Below are 17,553 nucleotides of genomic sequence, written 5' to 3'. Positions count from 1 at the left end.
ATGCGGAGCCCTCTGTGCACTCACCTGAAACTGCCCAAGAAGAAGAGGCGATCTGCCTCGAAACGCGTCGGCACCCTAATCAAGATCAGAATGAAGCTGCTGGTTGTTGCATTGAATAAACCGGAGTGTTCAAACCAGCTGGGAGTGCGTCCTGAAAGCTTGTGGCAATTGTTTGAAAAAAAAAATATATATATATATATATATATATATATATTTGACATTTACACTTGATGTCAGTGCTCAAGTCTAGGCAAGAGGGATCAGTAGACAAAGTTCTCACTGACTCAGAGCAAAAGGTCTGGCCACTTTAGAAGTCACAAAACATGGTACCCTGCCCCCACAGATGTATATGATACACCCAGGATAGGGATAGCAGAACACTGTTCAGTATGAAGGCAGGGTTGGTGTGCCCCTCCAGGTCACAGAGCAGGCCCTGGACCTATTATGGTCAGGGATAAGAAGCCTACCTCTCTGAACTCAAACAAGATTAGTGTGATGCCAGGGCCAAGAATAAAAGTCAGGAATGCTAGTTTCACTGCCAGCAGGGCACTCAGGGCGGGGGACCCACACCTGTGTAGCATGCATGGGACATCCCAATCCCAACATATTGTAAGAGTGACAAAAACACAAACTAACTAATGAACATAAAATCCAAGTGAAAAATCAAGAGAACAAGCACCAACGTGTTTAATTCGAGCATTTTCAAAAAGAATGTGACTGTAATTTGCATTTAATATCTGTTACTGTTTACCCCTCCACCCTGCACAATGTAACTTAAATTCTGGTTAGTAGAGCCTTTGGTTAATCATAGCTGCCTTTCCTTTACTATTTACACGTCTTTTTCAACACTGAGGAGTGGCAACAACTCGTTGGTGAGGTTGTAACGTCTACTGTTCCATTGGAAATGCGTTGGCGGACTGCTATGGCCTTCTCTGTATTCAAAGAAGGAACTAAGTTCGAAGGCAAGCGCTGACTTCACCAACCCCACTCCACCAGCTTTCTCAGGGGCAGGGTGGTAAACACGTCCATTTTCAGGCAACATCACCAGCTTCTCTGGTTCAAACTTCACTGTCAGTCGGTCTCCTCCACCGCAGAAAGACAGGCGTTCTTCGTCTGGGCCTTGGTCGCGGAGGAGTTGGGTAAAGACTATGGGGAGATCATCGCAGCGTATGAAGTTCCTCTCCCTGCCGCAGGGTGAGATGTAAGGGAACTCCTGCTCGTAGCGACCAGACTGGTTCTTCTTCACTTGTTTAAAGAAAAAAACAAGAAACTGCTTATCTGTGAAAGAAACAAAAAAGGAGAGTAGAATGCAAGATTATAAACTAAGGTCTATGCATCACAGGCAGTCATTTGGGACAAACTGGGGGTTACATCAAGATAGCTCGTGGAGTGTAAAAGAATTTAAAGGGGTTACACCTCTCAACTCCTCTAGAACATGGTACATCAGAACATCATACTTGATGTTTACCTACCACCTGCAAGGTATGGCAATTTACAACAAAAACAAAACACACCATTTAATATGCAATGTACAGTAGATTAACATCTACACATAGCACAGTCCATTACAGTGGGAGTTCACCCTACAGTCAATGTTTTGGGTACACACACTGTCTGGGGAATACACCCACTTTTATTTGTCAGGTTCCAATAAGGAGTTCAGAATCTTATGACAATCGATTTAAAATAGCTAAATGTAGCTCTAGGAATATTTTATGGGTGCACAGTACTGATGAATATAAATACGGAGTCCAGTGACATGTTGCTATATTCTTCCTAAATGCTTTTCATAAATAAATAAAAACATTGAAATAAAAAAAACCGATTGTCAGTCATGGACATGCATCACATAGAGATGAGTGTCTGTAATTACTGAGCATCTTTGTCAAATGTATGAGTCTGAGAGCACAAGTAACTTCCTTCAGGCATAGACGTTACTCAGCTCACTTGAATGGGATTCCAAACTAAACAAGCATTTGCAATGCAATCGGTCTCGCCTTTTGGACCTTATATGTATTTAGCTATGCAGCACAATATCCTGTCTGCTGAAACATCTACTGTTCTTTAACATGGAAGGATAGTAAGCATCAAACTGCGTGACACGCCAGGTATGGGAACACATGGAGAGAAATATTGCCTTCCAGCGGTAAATGGTATAGTCCAAAGCTCTGTTTTTGATATAAAATCAGTGCCTTTGGGGGTCAAATCACTGAAAATACAAGATTTGAAAAAAATATCACTGTCTACGGGTGCTCATGGAAGACAATTTCTATGGACTGGAATCTAGAGAATGCTAAAGTGATTCTGGTATTTTACTGACCTCTACTGGTCGTTCTCTAGCAAGTTAAATAGAGGCAGTTGAACAGAAAAAGAAGTCCCTAAGCGGAAGCAGACAAGTCCTAGGGCTGATCTCCAGAGCCCACAAAGTACATACACATATAAGTATATACTAAAGTATATACAAGAGGTCTTGAATCTTCAACCTAAAAATGGCGTGCTTTAATTACATTTTTATGCGCTATGACCTTTCTTCTGCCCTAAACATGCACATCTGGCCCCCAGAATCCTAGCTCTGCCTCTCATCTCTCTGCCAGGCACCATACTTAAGCACAGGCACGTGTTCCCTGCAAACACTGGAGCACCCCTCTCAACATCACCCTCATAGCCAAAGCTTCACACACAGGCCACATTGAAACCCCTGTCCACCAACCATGCATGATGTGGTAGCTCCCACCTACCACTGGGACCATCTGCAGGGCCTCATCATGGTATGAAGCGCTACACAAAATTATAATTCAATGGAAACTTTACCCAGACTATCACTGCTTCAGCGGTCATCTACACTGGGGGGATTATCGGAAATACCTCCTTGCAGCCTCCATCAATAAAGTGGTTTTGAGGGTGCTATCAAAACCCTCTCTACATCTAAAGCACCTGGCCTAGATAAAATCCCCGGGGACCTATATAAAGAAGAACCCTTGATTTGGGTTCCTTATTTATGGACCTTATTTAACGCCATCATGAAAGGTATGAATATCCCAGATACATGGCTAGGAGCTGAAATATTCCCCATTTATAAAAAAGGATCACCGTTGCTTCCTGCAAATTACAGGCCAATCAGCCTAATAGATGTAGCACAAAAGCTGTTTGCTAGAATTTTACTTAATCGTCTGCATTCCTGGATGGAAGAGATGAATATCTTGAGTGATTTACAGGCAGGATTTAGGAAAAGGGTGTCAACTGTTGACCAGCTCTTAAGGCTGCAATTATTATTCTGGAAGACAGTATCAATGGAGGGTGGCAGCCTCTATTTGATATTTGTCGACCTGAAAGCAGCTTTTGATATGGTCCCAAGGGATAAGCTCTGGGCGGTACTGCACAAGCTGGGAGTCCCCTTGGACCTACTAGTTATGATCATAAGACTGCACACTGGCAACTATGCGCAGGTCCGATATGGTAAGGCAGGCCAATTAACCACGCGCTTTCCAGTCAATAGAGGAGTCAGGCAGGGATGCGTGCTAGCCCCTACCCTGTTCTGTCTTTATGTTAACGCTTTGGTTAATCATATTAATAAAGCGGACCGTGGTGACTCCCCTAGACTTAATGGTAGAAAGGTTCCAGTCATGCTATTTGCAGATGACACCCTTCTGCTATCTAAATCCCCGATGGGCGTTCAACGTGTTTTAGATAGTTTTTTAGCTTTTTGCATCGACCATGGGCTCGAAATAAATATTTCGAAAACTAAATACATGGTTTTTAATCCAGCTAATACAACTCGGCCTAATCCCACACTCAATGGAACAACTCTAGAAAGGGTCTCACTATTCGATTACCTAGGGATCACACTTTCTGAGTCCTTTTCCTGGGCTCCTCAACTAGACAAAGCAGCTATGCGGCTTGCCCAACTATCTGGCGCGATATTAAGAATGGCTAAATATACCACACACAGGGCCCCTGGCCCCGCAGCAGAAATCTATAAAGTGCAAGTAAGAAATGCAGCCCTATATGGGGCAGAGTTGTGGGGCCATTCTCAGTTGAAAGGTCTTTTTCTATTAGAGAACAAGTTTATTAGACTTCTATTGGGCTTACCGCAAAGCACCCCTCTAGTACCGCTACGCCTTGACCTGGCAATACGACCAATAGATGAAGAAGCTGGCCTACGCCCTTTAACATACTGGCGAAGACTTTGGCTGACAGATGAGCTAGGGTCCTATTGTCGTGATCTTAGTTCAATAATTTCAGTTAGCACTTCTAAGAAGTTTCCCTGGCTTGTCTATATTAAGGAGATGTGCTACAGGATTGGTTTGCCTGAACTCTGGACTAGCCCTGGGGTATTCTGTTTGACGCTCTCTCGTGTCAAACTGGTCCAGGTATATAGGCAGCATAAGCTAAGTGCATTACAACAAAACACAACTCTTGGCAGTCTTTCGAGACAGTTTTTGTTAAATAAAGACCAGTATATCTTTGAATCATTCCTGAATGAAGTGCATCCATCTCTGGCAAGGAAACTATATATCCAATTTAGGTTGGGCACCTTACCTCTTAGGGACTTTACTAAGAACTGGTCCAAACAAAGAGAAAAAAATTGCCCAGCCTGTGGAAGGTCGCCTGAGACAATAATTCATGTATTGTTTCTTTGCATTGCATATAGAGCCCCCAGGAAGTATTGGCTCATTCCTTTATGTAGGAATTTAGGATTTACAAGATGTACCGAAGCCTACCGCATCTTAGCCACTGACACAAGTACTGTTGTAGTGTTTGCTGTTTCACGTTTTTTACATGCAATGTGGATTAAGCGTCTTAAGTACTAAAAAATTGTATGCTGCTATGTATATTATCCATGGTCTATTTAAAAAAAAAAATCAATTTTTTAATCGTTTTTATTATGCTCAAGTTTGCCTTTTATATGTATTTTATGCAACTTTTATGATCTTTTTGATCGAAATAAAGTTTAAAATGGAATGGTTTTGTTTCAATGTAATGCACTCGAGCTCTAGAAAAGGTCTGCTCTTCAGGGGCCAGTTAATATCCCACATGCCGTTACGTTCTATTTTTCTAAGACCCTGTTTTTTAAACCTATCTGCTCTCTTCACTTTGAAATAGTAGCTTATTTAGAAGTCCACTGCCCACCTGGTCGCTATGAGACAGAAGGCCATATGGGACCTTCAGTAACTTCCGGTTGCTGAAACATCAACATTTTATATCCTCACCATAGACCACACGCTACTCCAGGTCAGCACTTCCTCTTAAATTTGAGACCTCACCGTTATATTTTAACAGATATCGCACCACCATCAAATATCTTGCAGTCTACTTTAAGTTCAGAAGATTTAGTGAGTGAGCAAGCCATTCTTATATGCTGGCGCTAAAGCTTGCAAAGGTGTTCCACGTGAATTGAGGAGAGTTACGTGAAAATTTAAAACCGGGTTAATATCCTGAATCCTGAGTGCCCTGTTCCAGAGTTATCCTAGCGAGCTTTCATGACCCGATCCACAGAACAAGCCCACATGGCAATGTAGGTCAATTGTATAAAATAATCGTGGTTCTGCAAGCGGTAGGATGTAGCTATCACTGGTGGAGCAAGTTCGGTGGCACTGGGGCCAAGAGCTATGAGGGGTCCATGGCACTCTACTTATAAAAGGCCACCCATATTCCATGCTTACAGAAGGGCCTAATAAACCCTTGCTATGCCACTGGCAAGTGCCATGAATCCTAACCAATGGTAGAAGTGCACCATGTCACTCACGCCCTAGTTACCAGCAAGTTGAACTATGGGAAAACCCTCTACGCCGGATCACCAAGCAGATCAAGAATCATCCAAAACTCGGTAGCCAGACCTCCCACACAGAACTTACATCACACCACAACCTCATGGAACTACATGGCTCTCAGTAAACAAATGCTCCCAATTCAAGCCCCTCACACACACATTCAAGGCACTGCACAACTCAGGCCCCACCTACCTGAACAGCTGCATCTCCTACCAACCACCCAGAACTCTTCTTCCCAGGACTGCTACACTCACACACCCCAATCATACAACACTCGTAAAGTGTGGAACAATCTCCTGTCTCACATCAACCTCTCCTCCTTGAATGGTGCAAGAAGATCTGGCTTTTCAATTAGCCAACCTACCATAAGCAGGGCTAGGCACACACACATGCTCAGCTCCAGGATACCCTCGCGGGTACAAATACACAACATACAAAAAACATCTGTCCTACACAAATCCAGAGGTACTGCGGCCCTGCTCTCCCAGATCTCTTCTGGAAATCGCTACACTCACTGCCGCAGCTCAGGATCAAGCGCTAACCCGGTATCAAACGCGAAAAATGTGTTTGCGTTTTGATCACTTATAATAGTATACTGTATAGGCGCTGGAAGTACGGGTGCTGCAGCACCCCTAAAAATAACCATGTTGGAGTGCAGAAGGTGAATGAAGGATAAATATGCCTTTACATTTTGTGTTTATCTTGTCACATTTGTTGTGCGTTCAGAGACAAAAGTCAAGTGTCATGCTATGTGTAGTAATTCACTCAGGAGCAGGTAGAAGTAAAGTGAATTTATTGAAGTTGAAGACTACACAGCTCTTGAACTGCCAACCATCTTCACCATCAGTCAGTATGCTCAGTTGAATTATAACATTCTAACAATGACATCACGAGCTGACATCACACACACACTCAACTAGGAGCAGGTGAATGACTCAGGTTTACTTAACATTGACTACAGCATATAACATACCTCCCTTCCTCCTGATAAACTAAACTAAAACACTAAACATATTATACAATAAATAAAACTAACATAAAACTTTAGTCACGAAACCTGTGAGGAGTAACACGAATTCTTGAACTCTTTCTACGTTGTCCAGTGAGAAAATTGGAATTGGTGTGTGCTTTGCTCGACACACTTGAATCTTTAGAGGAAGAGCAAGATCTCGTTTTAATAAGTCTAGACAGATTCCACCAACAACCACCTTCAACCTGGGCAGCATTGTTGTAAATGCGAATAACCTTGACTGGATCACCAAATTTTGAATGTCCCTTCTTGGTGTGTACCGGCCTCTTAATGCGTACAAAATCCCCCACAGAAAGAGCAACCATTTTTACACTTTTCTTGTTATCAAACCATGTTTTCTCTTTTCCTTGAGCAGAATCAGAATTGATTTTAACTTTACCCATAAGTACCTCAACATCACACAGCGATTCCACCCATTTACCCATCCAACCAGGACGGAAACTCGTGTTGGCTTTTCTACCTCTTAACAACTCAAAAGGAGAAACCTTTGTGGACGAATGAGGTGTAGTTCTATAGAACCACAGCATACTCTCAAGCGCCTTGTACACATCATGTCTCCCATTAACTGCCCACTTGACACACTCACCTACAACCCTATTCATTCTCTCAACGAGGCCATTGGTTTGAGGATGATACAGTGAGCTTTTGAGATGTTTAATGCCACTAAGCATTAAGAAAGACTCAAATTCTTCACTCAGAAATTGGGTCCCATTGTCAGAAACCAGGAATTGTGGGAACCCTTCCCTCAAGAATATGTCCTTGAGAAACTTGACAAGAGTAGAGGAATTCGCCTCCCTGACTACCTTGATCTCAGGCCACTTGGACGCGTAGTCCATTACCACTAAAATGTATTTCATACCCAGGGGAAGAATCTCATGATATCGATACCCACTTTAACCCATGGCCCTGAAGGACATTCGATAGGGTGTAAAGGTGGAGTGGAAACTTTCAAGCTTTTCTCTGATGTCTGACACACCGGACAGTTTTCAACCATAGTAGAGATCTCAACATCCATTCTGGGCCAGCAAAAGTCCTGACGAACTCGTCGTTTAGTAAGAGTGATACCCAGGTGTCCCTCATGAGCCTCTCTAATAATGTTGACCCTCAAAGAATGAGGTGGTATGAGCTTGTCACATCTCATCAATAAACCGTCTTCCACTGAAATCTCTGACTCGACCTTCCAATATGGCTGTAAAGATGCAGACAAAGATTTCTCACTTGGCCACCCATCCCTGACCAGCTGGCACACTTCCTGAAGAAGACAGTCACCCAACAATGCTGCCCTCCAATCAGATTCAGAACCAACCGCAAGAACTGGGATATCTATTGAGGCCACCAAACAATCTTCATTGTCCTCATCATTTAGATCTTGAAAACTGGTCCCTTCACTATGTCCACTGCTCTGAGGAAAACGAGATAGAAAATCTGCCCTGAAATTCTTACCCCCAGAAACATGATGGACCTCAAATTGATATTGAAGAAGTTTGCTAACCATCCTCGTGATTTTTGGAGTACAACACTTACTGGGCCCAGCTGACAAAATGGCAACCAAAGGTTTGTGATCCGTTAGCAAACTAAAACGTCTTCCCCATATGTAAGGTCGATATTTTTCAATAGCCCATAAGCAAGCAAGAAGTTCTCTCTCAATCACAGAATACTGCGTTTCTGCACTCCTGAGCACCCTTGAAGCAAAAGCAACAGTATTCTCAACATTCCCATTCTGTTGCGTAAGCATGGCACCCAAACCTCTCTGACTGGCATCAACAGTTACACAACATGGTAGATCCGGATCAAATGGGGTGAGAGCATCACTTTTTTTTAAGACCTCTTTAACTTTGCTAAAAGCCTGGTCACACTCAACACACCACCTGAACTTACTTGAAGACTTAAGCAAATCACTAATGGGCCTGACTATTGATGCGTAATTTGGGACAAATTTTGAATAATACTCTAGGAGACCTAAAAGAGACTTTACCCCTTTCTTGTCTTCCGGAACAGGGGCCTCCAGAATTGCATCAATCAACCCCTGCCTAGGCTTGATACCCTCGTGAGACAACAAGTGTCCAAGATATTCAACTTCACTGCATGAAAATTGACATTTTTCAGTTTTGAGCACAACCCCACTCTTCTTGAAAATCTCAAGGACTCGTCTGACGATAGCATCATGTGAATCATCATCCTTAGCGTAAATAAGGACATCATCTTGAAAGACAATGACACCTTCCACACCTTTTAGCATGTTTTGCATGACCCTCTGAAAAACTGATGCCGCGGAGGCTAATCCGAACGGCATTCTCCGATACTGAAACGTACCAATGGGAGATACAAAAGCAGTTAAGGCACATGAATCCGGATGCAACTCTATTTGATGATAAGCACTAGCCAGGTCCAACTTTGAAAACACACAAGCACCTTTGATACAAGTGAAGAGATCTGATATTCTTGGCAATGGGTGGGAATCAACCCAAATCTCTTTGTTAAGCGACCTAAGGTCCACACACACACGTAATTGTCCATCCCTTTTCCGAGCAAGAACCAACGGAGACAACCAAAGAGAGGACTCTGTGGGTTCGATAATACCCTTTTCACAGAGTTTATGAAGTTCTTTGTTAAGATCCTCTCGAACACTGAACGGAACACCTCTAAGCTTGTGTTTGACCGGGATAGCCCCATCTTTGACAATGATTTTATGTTTGAAGCCTGAAATTTTACCCAGTTGGTTGCTAAAGACGGAAGGAAATTCATTTTTCCACTTGGTGCACACTCCATCAGAAGTGACTAACATCACTTGCTCCTTAGTACCAGGTCTTAATATCATGCCAAAGAGGCCTTGGTGAAACCACCCTAAAATGTTCAAGCCCTTAACCGTCACATAAATTTTCCCCCTTATTTTCCTACCATCGAAACTTAAGAAATCTTCGATGAAGCCTAAAAGATCAATTTTCCGTCCTTCATACGAAACCGGTGACCTATCTGGAGGAAACAAATCTCTATTTCCCCAGGTTTCATGAAATAGCTTCTGGGTTATCATTGTGATTCTAGCACCAGAATCTACAAGAAGATTGAGTTTCTTATCACCCACAACTATTTCAACTACCGGGTCAACACAGCATGAAGGGTCACCAGTTAAAGGTATATGCGTTCCGTTGACCGAACATTCATCATGAACAACAGAAACAATTTCCTCATCAGACGACTCCACAACACAAGCTATTGACTTTTTTTGAAATTTCTTCTTAAGACATACAGTTGCGAAATGTCCCATTTTTTTACAGTAATTACAGATTGAATTCAAAGCTGGACATTTCCCTCCCTTGATATGTGATGCATTACCACATCGCAAACATACATTGTTAGGTATAGAAGGATCTGATTTATTATTTGAGAAACTCTTATTGGCGCTTTTACCTGCTTTGCCCTTATCCTTCTTTGCACCCCCAACAAAACTGACTTTTTCAACTGGTTTATCATCAAGCTCCTTTAGTGAGACTTGAGAAGTCTCGATACTTTTAGCAATCTTGATTGTTTCATCAAATGTTGGATTGTCCATGGAAAGTAGTTTCTGCCTAATGTGTTTATCTTTCCCATGGCATACAAATTGATCACGAATGAGTTGTTCTGAAAAGTTTTCAAACACACACACAGAAGCCAATTTCCTAAGAATGGAAATGTACCCATCAACATCCTCATTTTCGGATTGCTTTCTCTTGAAGAATTTATGTCTTAACACAATCAAACTGGGTTGTTTGTCAAAACGGACCTTGAGTTTAGCTACTGTTACCTGGTAGTCGTCTAACTCCTCCCCATTGCCTGCTAACTCTGGTAGGTGTTTAAATATTGATCTACCCTCGAACCCTAGTGAATGTAATAATAGATACTTTTTCCTTTCAGGACGATATCTTAAAGCACCTATTGCTCCCAAGTAAGTCTCGAAGGCATCAAACCAAACATCCCACTTGACAGGAGGTTCACCTGGAGACTCCAAAAACGCAGGAGGAGCATTGATTGATTGCATGCCTGACATGTATAGAAATTGATAAATGAAAACACCAATTGCACATCTACTATGCAAGATTAGCGTTAAGTTGAATAAATATAGATCTTTTGATATTTAAGAATACACTTAGACATAAACTGGTGAAGCTAAAACACTCATACATATGCCTTCTGAAATTGCTGCTTATTCTAAAACTGGTATTTACTTTTATTTCTCTGATTGCAAAGTGAGAGGATTTTGTAAAAATGACCAAGGTGAAGGTCTGGCTGGGGTACAGGAAGTGAAAGGAAACACTGTATGATGTAAGTTTTTTTCTAACACACAACAAAACGTAAACACCTGTAAATGAACTGCAAACATATTTCAAAATATATCAGCAATTAGTAGAGAACAAATGAAGTACTTTTTTGTAATTCTGAAGTGTGATGAAAACAAAGGCTTTTAATAGGATCAAAACAAATCAAGGCACCTTACTTGGTGATGCAGATGATAAACATTCGCTGAAACACGCTTTACATACATTATTGTTTGCGTGATATATAGGTTTACTAGCAAAACTGCACGTCTATGCAAATTTAGTGACCATTTGCAACGGAAAATTTACAATACAACTATCATAATGCTCCAAAATGCACCACCGGCTGCATACCACACCCTTCCCACTCTCCTGCTGAAACGGCGTGGTACATTTGCTCTACTTGTTTTTAGTGTGACACTGAGAATTTTTTAACCTTTAGTGATGTAACATTGATGGCAGGAACCCCCACCCTGTAAATTGTTCCAGAACCACTGGTATATCGATAGCATATAGAGGTTGAAGACTGCAGGGGATGGGGCAATGGCAACCCCAAGCTTTACTAAATTGATCAAAACAATTCCCATACGTTTTATTTAAAAAGCAACCATTCCTGAATGGTGGAGTTGCTGCCGGTTGAAAGTGGAAAATAATGGACTCCTTTACTATTAATTGGGAGGGTGACAAAGAAGAAATATTTCTCTCTTAGGTGTCTGCTGCTTGAAGGAAATGTAAATATCTGCAATTGGTTAATCAGCAACTCTAAATCCTGGTTGGGAGCCAACATAGGCTTTGATAGAATCTGGAATTTGTCCCTTCAGTGGAAACCTATAAACAGGTTATTACTAAACACATAACTTTAGAAGCACTGTTAGCATTTAAACAAAATCTAAACTAATGACTTACTTATTCACAATATTTTCTGTCACATGCTTAGTCCTCCTAGCACTATAAATTGATGTCACTATTTCCCCAGTGAACTGACAAGGATTCAAATCAGTGACCATCTGGTTACACCTTTAAACAGCGGAAGTAATCACATTAATCAACAGGACTGTCCCACCAGAAAAATGCATTTCCTACAGATAAGTCTAAGTAGCATGTATTTTTCATTGAAGGTATGTGTATTAGATGTTATATGCTGTTACCTGTAGGTGAAATAGTTACAGAATATTTTGTTTGTTTTAGCCATATCTCTGATCTTGACTCCACGCTCGCCGATCGTGTGACCGTTGTACTCCGGATCACCGTTCCCATGCACACTTCCAACCAGTGGCAGCTGGTGACATTTGAAATTAGTGAGACATAAATGTTTGTGACGAGTGCCCTGTGGCAAGCAGGCGTAGTGAGCGAGCCCAAACATCAAAAGGAGGGTTCGAGGGGTTCTTACCCCGGGACATTTTCGAAAAAAGAGCGGGCAAATGGTGCATTTTCAAGCAAATTTGAGAAAGCAAGAAGGTTTATAAAGCAATTGCGAAATTGTAGTTATGACATCAATAAAGAGATTTAAATGAGCCATTCTAAGATCTGAGAGGAAGTGTGTGTGTGTGTGTGTGTGCACATGCATGTGTCCGTCCGTCCCCCATATCACTCAGGGAATGGACCCATCTTCTGGTTTCCATCGACCTTATGCCATGCTTGTGTGATGTGGGAGCAAGGGATATCCACATCGCCCAGAAAATGGAGGCACGTCAAGGTCTCCATGCCCTTCATGGTGGGGTTGTGTAGTGTGGGAGAGATGGGTTCCCATTTCACTCAGGAGCTGGAAGCACTTTAGGGCCACCCGCTTCTTCTGATGTTTGTGTAACTTGGTAGCAACAAAGAACCCCTGAGGAGGTTCTGAAACCTAGAGGTCTCCATGAGTTTCAAGGCATGTTAGTGTGATTAGGTAATCAAAAGCCCCTCCCCCTCAACAGTCTAAAGTGGTGGCACCGCCTCACCTGCTCATAGCACCTCTTCTTGAAATTGTGGTACTTTCAGGTCTCCATGATCTTTAGGTCATATTTTTACAATCTGGTTTCAGCAAGAGACACAACAGGAAATTAATCCACCTCCCCGGTCACCGCGAGCTCCATGTCATGTTTGTGTAACCTATGCATGACAAAAGACCCCCCAGAAATGGTGGCACCTCTAGGGTCTCCATGAGCTTCCAACACACCTGCAGTTTGTCGACTTGCAAACAATGAGCCACCAAGTTCTCCAATGATGAATATATTTGCACTATTACACGCACCAGGAATGCCAACCCTGAGATCAAGTAACCAAAAAAAAGGGCAAAAAAATAAAAACTACGTTTACAAATGCACACTTATAAACAAACCACGAAAAAGAGCACTTAACTGATTCCTGCATCCAATCACCAATGCCCACTAAGCTAATTAACAATACAAAAATGAGGACAATGTATTGAAACTTACCTTTCCTTAGCAGGAAACGTAGCTACAGTGGTCCTTGTTGAAAAAAGGACTGGGCCAAAGGGAGGGAGAAGAGAGAAGAACAACTGAAGCGAGGGAGAAAGGGAGGCAAAGAAAGACTTGTCTATATATGTGTATGAGTCTATATATATATATATATACACACATACTCAAACACAACCGAGTTTTATACATACACACACATATAGAGACAAACTGCTCCATTTTATTTAAATTGTGTTTTCTTTCCCGTGGGCAGTGCTGTGCATTCCTTCAATAAAACTCAAACTCACTTCTTTCTTTAATGTTTGGACTCCATGAACATCCTCAAATAGAATTGCAGGTACAGTCCCTTGGGAAAATACATCCGGGGATCCTGCAACTGCCACAATGTAATCATTTTAACCTTCCTGTTTACTGCAGCAATGAGGTGTTTCAATGAATGCTCCAGTCCGCTGAGGAGTGTATTTTGCCTCACTCTCCAGTCCTTTGCTGCAGATTATTATCGGCGACTCTCGGCTGTACCAAAGCGCGCCAGCATTGTGCACTCTTGCGCAAAGACTGAAGAGCGCCGATGTTTAGAAACATTTGAATGAACTTGGGGGTCAGGTCTTTCTTTTTTGTCAAGCAATTCCTTTTGCTCATTTAACTGGAGAATATTTGGATCGTCTGCTAAACAAAAGCAGAGCCTGGATTTGATAGCTATTAATGCTTTCTACATTCTACTGGCTCGGTCTGCTTTATGCTCCTTTCATTTTACAATACTATGTTTACCTCATGTTACTAAAAAACACATTTGTTCATTAGCATGGTGCGTGATTCCTGTTTCCACTAGTGAACAATGCCTTTCCCGTGCCACTGAGAAACACACCTTTATCGTCATCCTCCAACCAGCACTAGCTTTTTCTCTCTCCTCGGACTATCCATCACTTAATTTTCAGCCCCTTTTAGCAGGCACCTCTTTTTCTTGTGCTACTGGCAAACAATTGAATTGTATCCCAGCACTAGTCCATGATGCCCGTCCCAGCGCTAACAGGCAACAGCTAATAAAATGAGTTAGCAAATTGGCAATGAAACACTCACCGGCGAGTCCCTCTCAGAGTAAACTCTAGGCAGCCTCCAGGCGTGTCGCGTGCACTGTGACCTCCAGCTCGGCCCTCGAGTCCCTGTCCCGCCCCCACTACTCCTGGGCCAATCCTCGTGCTGCTACTGTTACAGAGCAGCACTAGGACTGGCTTGGTCAGGGTCTGCCAGCGCTCCTTAAGAGCCTTGGGGGCTGAGACAGCAATCCTCGGGCTCCTACACTGCAGAGCCTGGTGAGGGTTCAAGTGCGCATGTCGGGCTGGTCGGAGCACGGCATCCGTCGAACCCGACATGCGCACTTCACCCAAGGAGGCCCGGTGTTCATTGTCACTCATACAAGCAGCCTCCCTCCCTCCCCCCACGTTGGCCTGGCTGCCTTCAGTCACTCTCCTTCACACGTTGCCTGGGCCATGCTGCACACTACGTAAACATTTAATATGGAGCCCGTGGGTAATAGGGCAACAAAGCAAACAGGGACAAGGACCCCACGCTCCTAAAGAGAAACCGCCACTGCTTCGAACGCTGCTTCTATAGGATAACAGGATGGTTAAAAGCATACAGCACGTGCACCCTACCATCCCGTGCATTCATACATTGTTCAAGCAGCGCGCGCTCAGAGGCAGCGGGGTGACCCTGGGCAAACGTGAGCCTAAAATAACAACTGCCAGATTTATTTGCAGTCGTTGCAGTGAACACGCTCCAGCCTCATCGTCTCAGGAGGCGATTGAACAAGGTTTATTTAGGAAGCCGAAGGTCAGAGAGAAGGACAGAAAATAGACAAATAGGAACGGAAGTGTCTGCCGTGACATCACTGAGGGAGACTAAAGTGAGGACATTACAGGCTGCGACCAATGGTGAGGCCTGAGTGGGTTACTGCGCAGGCGCATGTGCAACATGCCGGCCCCAGCTTCGAATCTCTTCAGGGTGGTCCATCCCAGCTTGGCAGGGCTCAAATCCCATTTGAAGTTTGCCAAACTTCTTCACAAAAAGTCGTTTTCTACACATGAATAGGAGTTCAGTAGTGTGATACTTATTCCATAAAATTAGATAACAAGGATATATTTTGACCTGTCCTGGAAACAATGGCATATAAGAAGCTGGATTCAGGAAAGCGCTTCCTTCATACAGTGCATTTTTTTAGGGTCAGCATCTTGAACGTTTCCTTTCTTAGGAAAAACGTTCAAGACCCAGAAGCCTAGGTTTGGACAGAGGCAAGGAACTATCACAAACAGCTTCTCTGCCTAATTTCCTGCTCCCTGGCACTAACTCCCCTGCTCCCTTGAGACAGTGCTGCCACCTTCCACTGAGGACAGGAGAGGCGATCCTCCGATAGGAAGGACGTTTGGGGAGAGTACAGTGGAGAGGCTTGTAGGAAGCTTTTACTATCTGTATTACCCATTTGGCATACTAAGCCCATAGTCTCCTCATGCTCTGATAGAAGCAAACTAGAGCTGCTTTTCCAGATTGGTAAGGCAGGCAATGGCCGAGGATATCAGAGTTCCAGCTGTGGGCTGCTTTTTTGGGCAGCCTTGGGGGGCCGATTTGGGCGCTGTCTATGTTGTTCGGGTGCCCCCAGTGGGTGCCTGAGTGGGCTTTCTTGAGGCTGATGGGCGTCCATTACCTTCCTTTTATCAATGGGCAGGGGTCACTCCTTTTCTCTCGCTGGGCCGGCCCATTAATTTATGCAGTGTTTTGTGGAAAGGCAATATGCAAATGTAGGCCACTTTTTTTTTTGTGTGTCCCCGGGCCGATTTTAAATCCCAATCCAACCCTGTTTCCAGTGGTGCCGGGGTGAAAGAGGAAGCAGAGGAGGAGATGACAGGATACTGGTGTCCTCCGCCCTTGCCTTTCCCTCCGGCCCTCTATTGCCTGACAAGGGGAAGCTTCTGGAAATGCCTTAAGGCTGGTAAGATTGACTGTAACCCCTGCTGCTGTTGTAGCCCCAGAGACCTTATGGTAGCCTTGCTGGCCTTGAATCTTTCCAGGGCTGAGTCAGCTTTGCTTCTAAACAAATGGGTACCATCAAATGGAAGGTCAATGAGGGTGGTCAGCACATCCGTTAATAAAAAAATAAAAATAAAAAAAATGAAATCTCACACATACAAAGCCAAGCATTGCGATGGAGTGCTACAAAGAACTCCACAGCTCGTGCCGCAGAGTCAGCAATATCAAAATGCACCTGGAGGCATCATGGTAGACCCAAATGATTCTGCGAAGTGAGCTTTAATATCATCTGGAACATGCTGGAGAACCAGCTGGGCCAATGTTGCACAGGCATGTATCTGGCTAAAAGGAATGTGGTATTTACTGTTTTTAAAGCCATGCTGCTGGCTGAATACATTTTCCTGCCCCAAGCTTCCATGCATTTGGATTCCCTGTCTGGTGGAGTGGTGGAAAAATACCCTAGAGATGACCTGAGGAGCAAGAAGCCTGGATCAACATGTTCAAAGGAGAACGATGGATGGGCAAGAATGGAGGTCCCCAGGAGGAGGGTGATAAGTCTTACCACCAATCTATTTACTGCTGGAGCAGAGGTAGGTTTCCCCTCACACTGACAGGACCAGGTCTAGTAACGCTACAATAAAGGGAAGTAGCAGTTCAAATGATGGAACATAACATAACGTGTATTTGTAAAGCGCACGCTCACCCGCAGGCATCTTGGCGCTAAATAACAGATGTTTATTGTTAACCAACTCAATGGCATTCATTTCATCGACCTCAGTTGGATGAAAGACTGATCGGACCTGCTGGGATTTGAACCTGTGACCATGAGGTCAAACACAGGCCCCTGCATTAGTCCACTGAGCCACCAGGCCCGGCAACAGGGCCCTGAAGAACCTCAGTAATTACATAAGCCTTGGTTTTGACTGAGGACAGTGGCTAATTGAAAATCTTCCTCTGCCTTGCTGACCCTTGAGTTAAAAGATGTGACCTCACGAGGGAGAGGCCTAGAAGGTAAGTTC

At 43.5% G+C, this 17,553-nt stretch overlaps 1 protein-coding gene across 1 annotated transcript in view; it reads right to left on the bottom strand.

Moving 5' to 3' along the window:
* Positions 1–663: 663 nt before the first annotated feature.
* Positions 664–17,553, bottom strand: part of C5_1H8orf82 (chromosome 5_1 C8orf82 homolog) — a 224,276-nt gene continuing 207,386 nt past the window's right edge. The window contains exon 3 of the mRNA XM_085604664.1: positions 664–1,278. Coding sequence (XP_085460790.1) covers positions 830–1,278 — 449 coding nt within the window. The 3' untranslated portion in view covers positions 664–829. The remainder of the gene's footprint in view (positions 1,279–17,553) is intronic.

This window comes from Triturus cristatus, chromosome 5_1 (genome assembly GCF_964204655.1).
Source record: "Triturus cristatus chromosome 5_1, aTriCri1.1, whole genome shotgun sequence".
NCBI classification, from domain to species: Eukaryota; Metazoa; Chordata; class Amphibia; order Caudata; family Salamandridae; genus Triturus; species Triturus cristatus.
The sequence above is the reverse complement of the archived record's forward strand: the minus strand, read 5'-3'. Positions and strand labels throughout refer to the sequence as shown.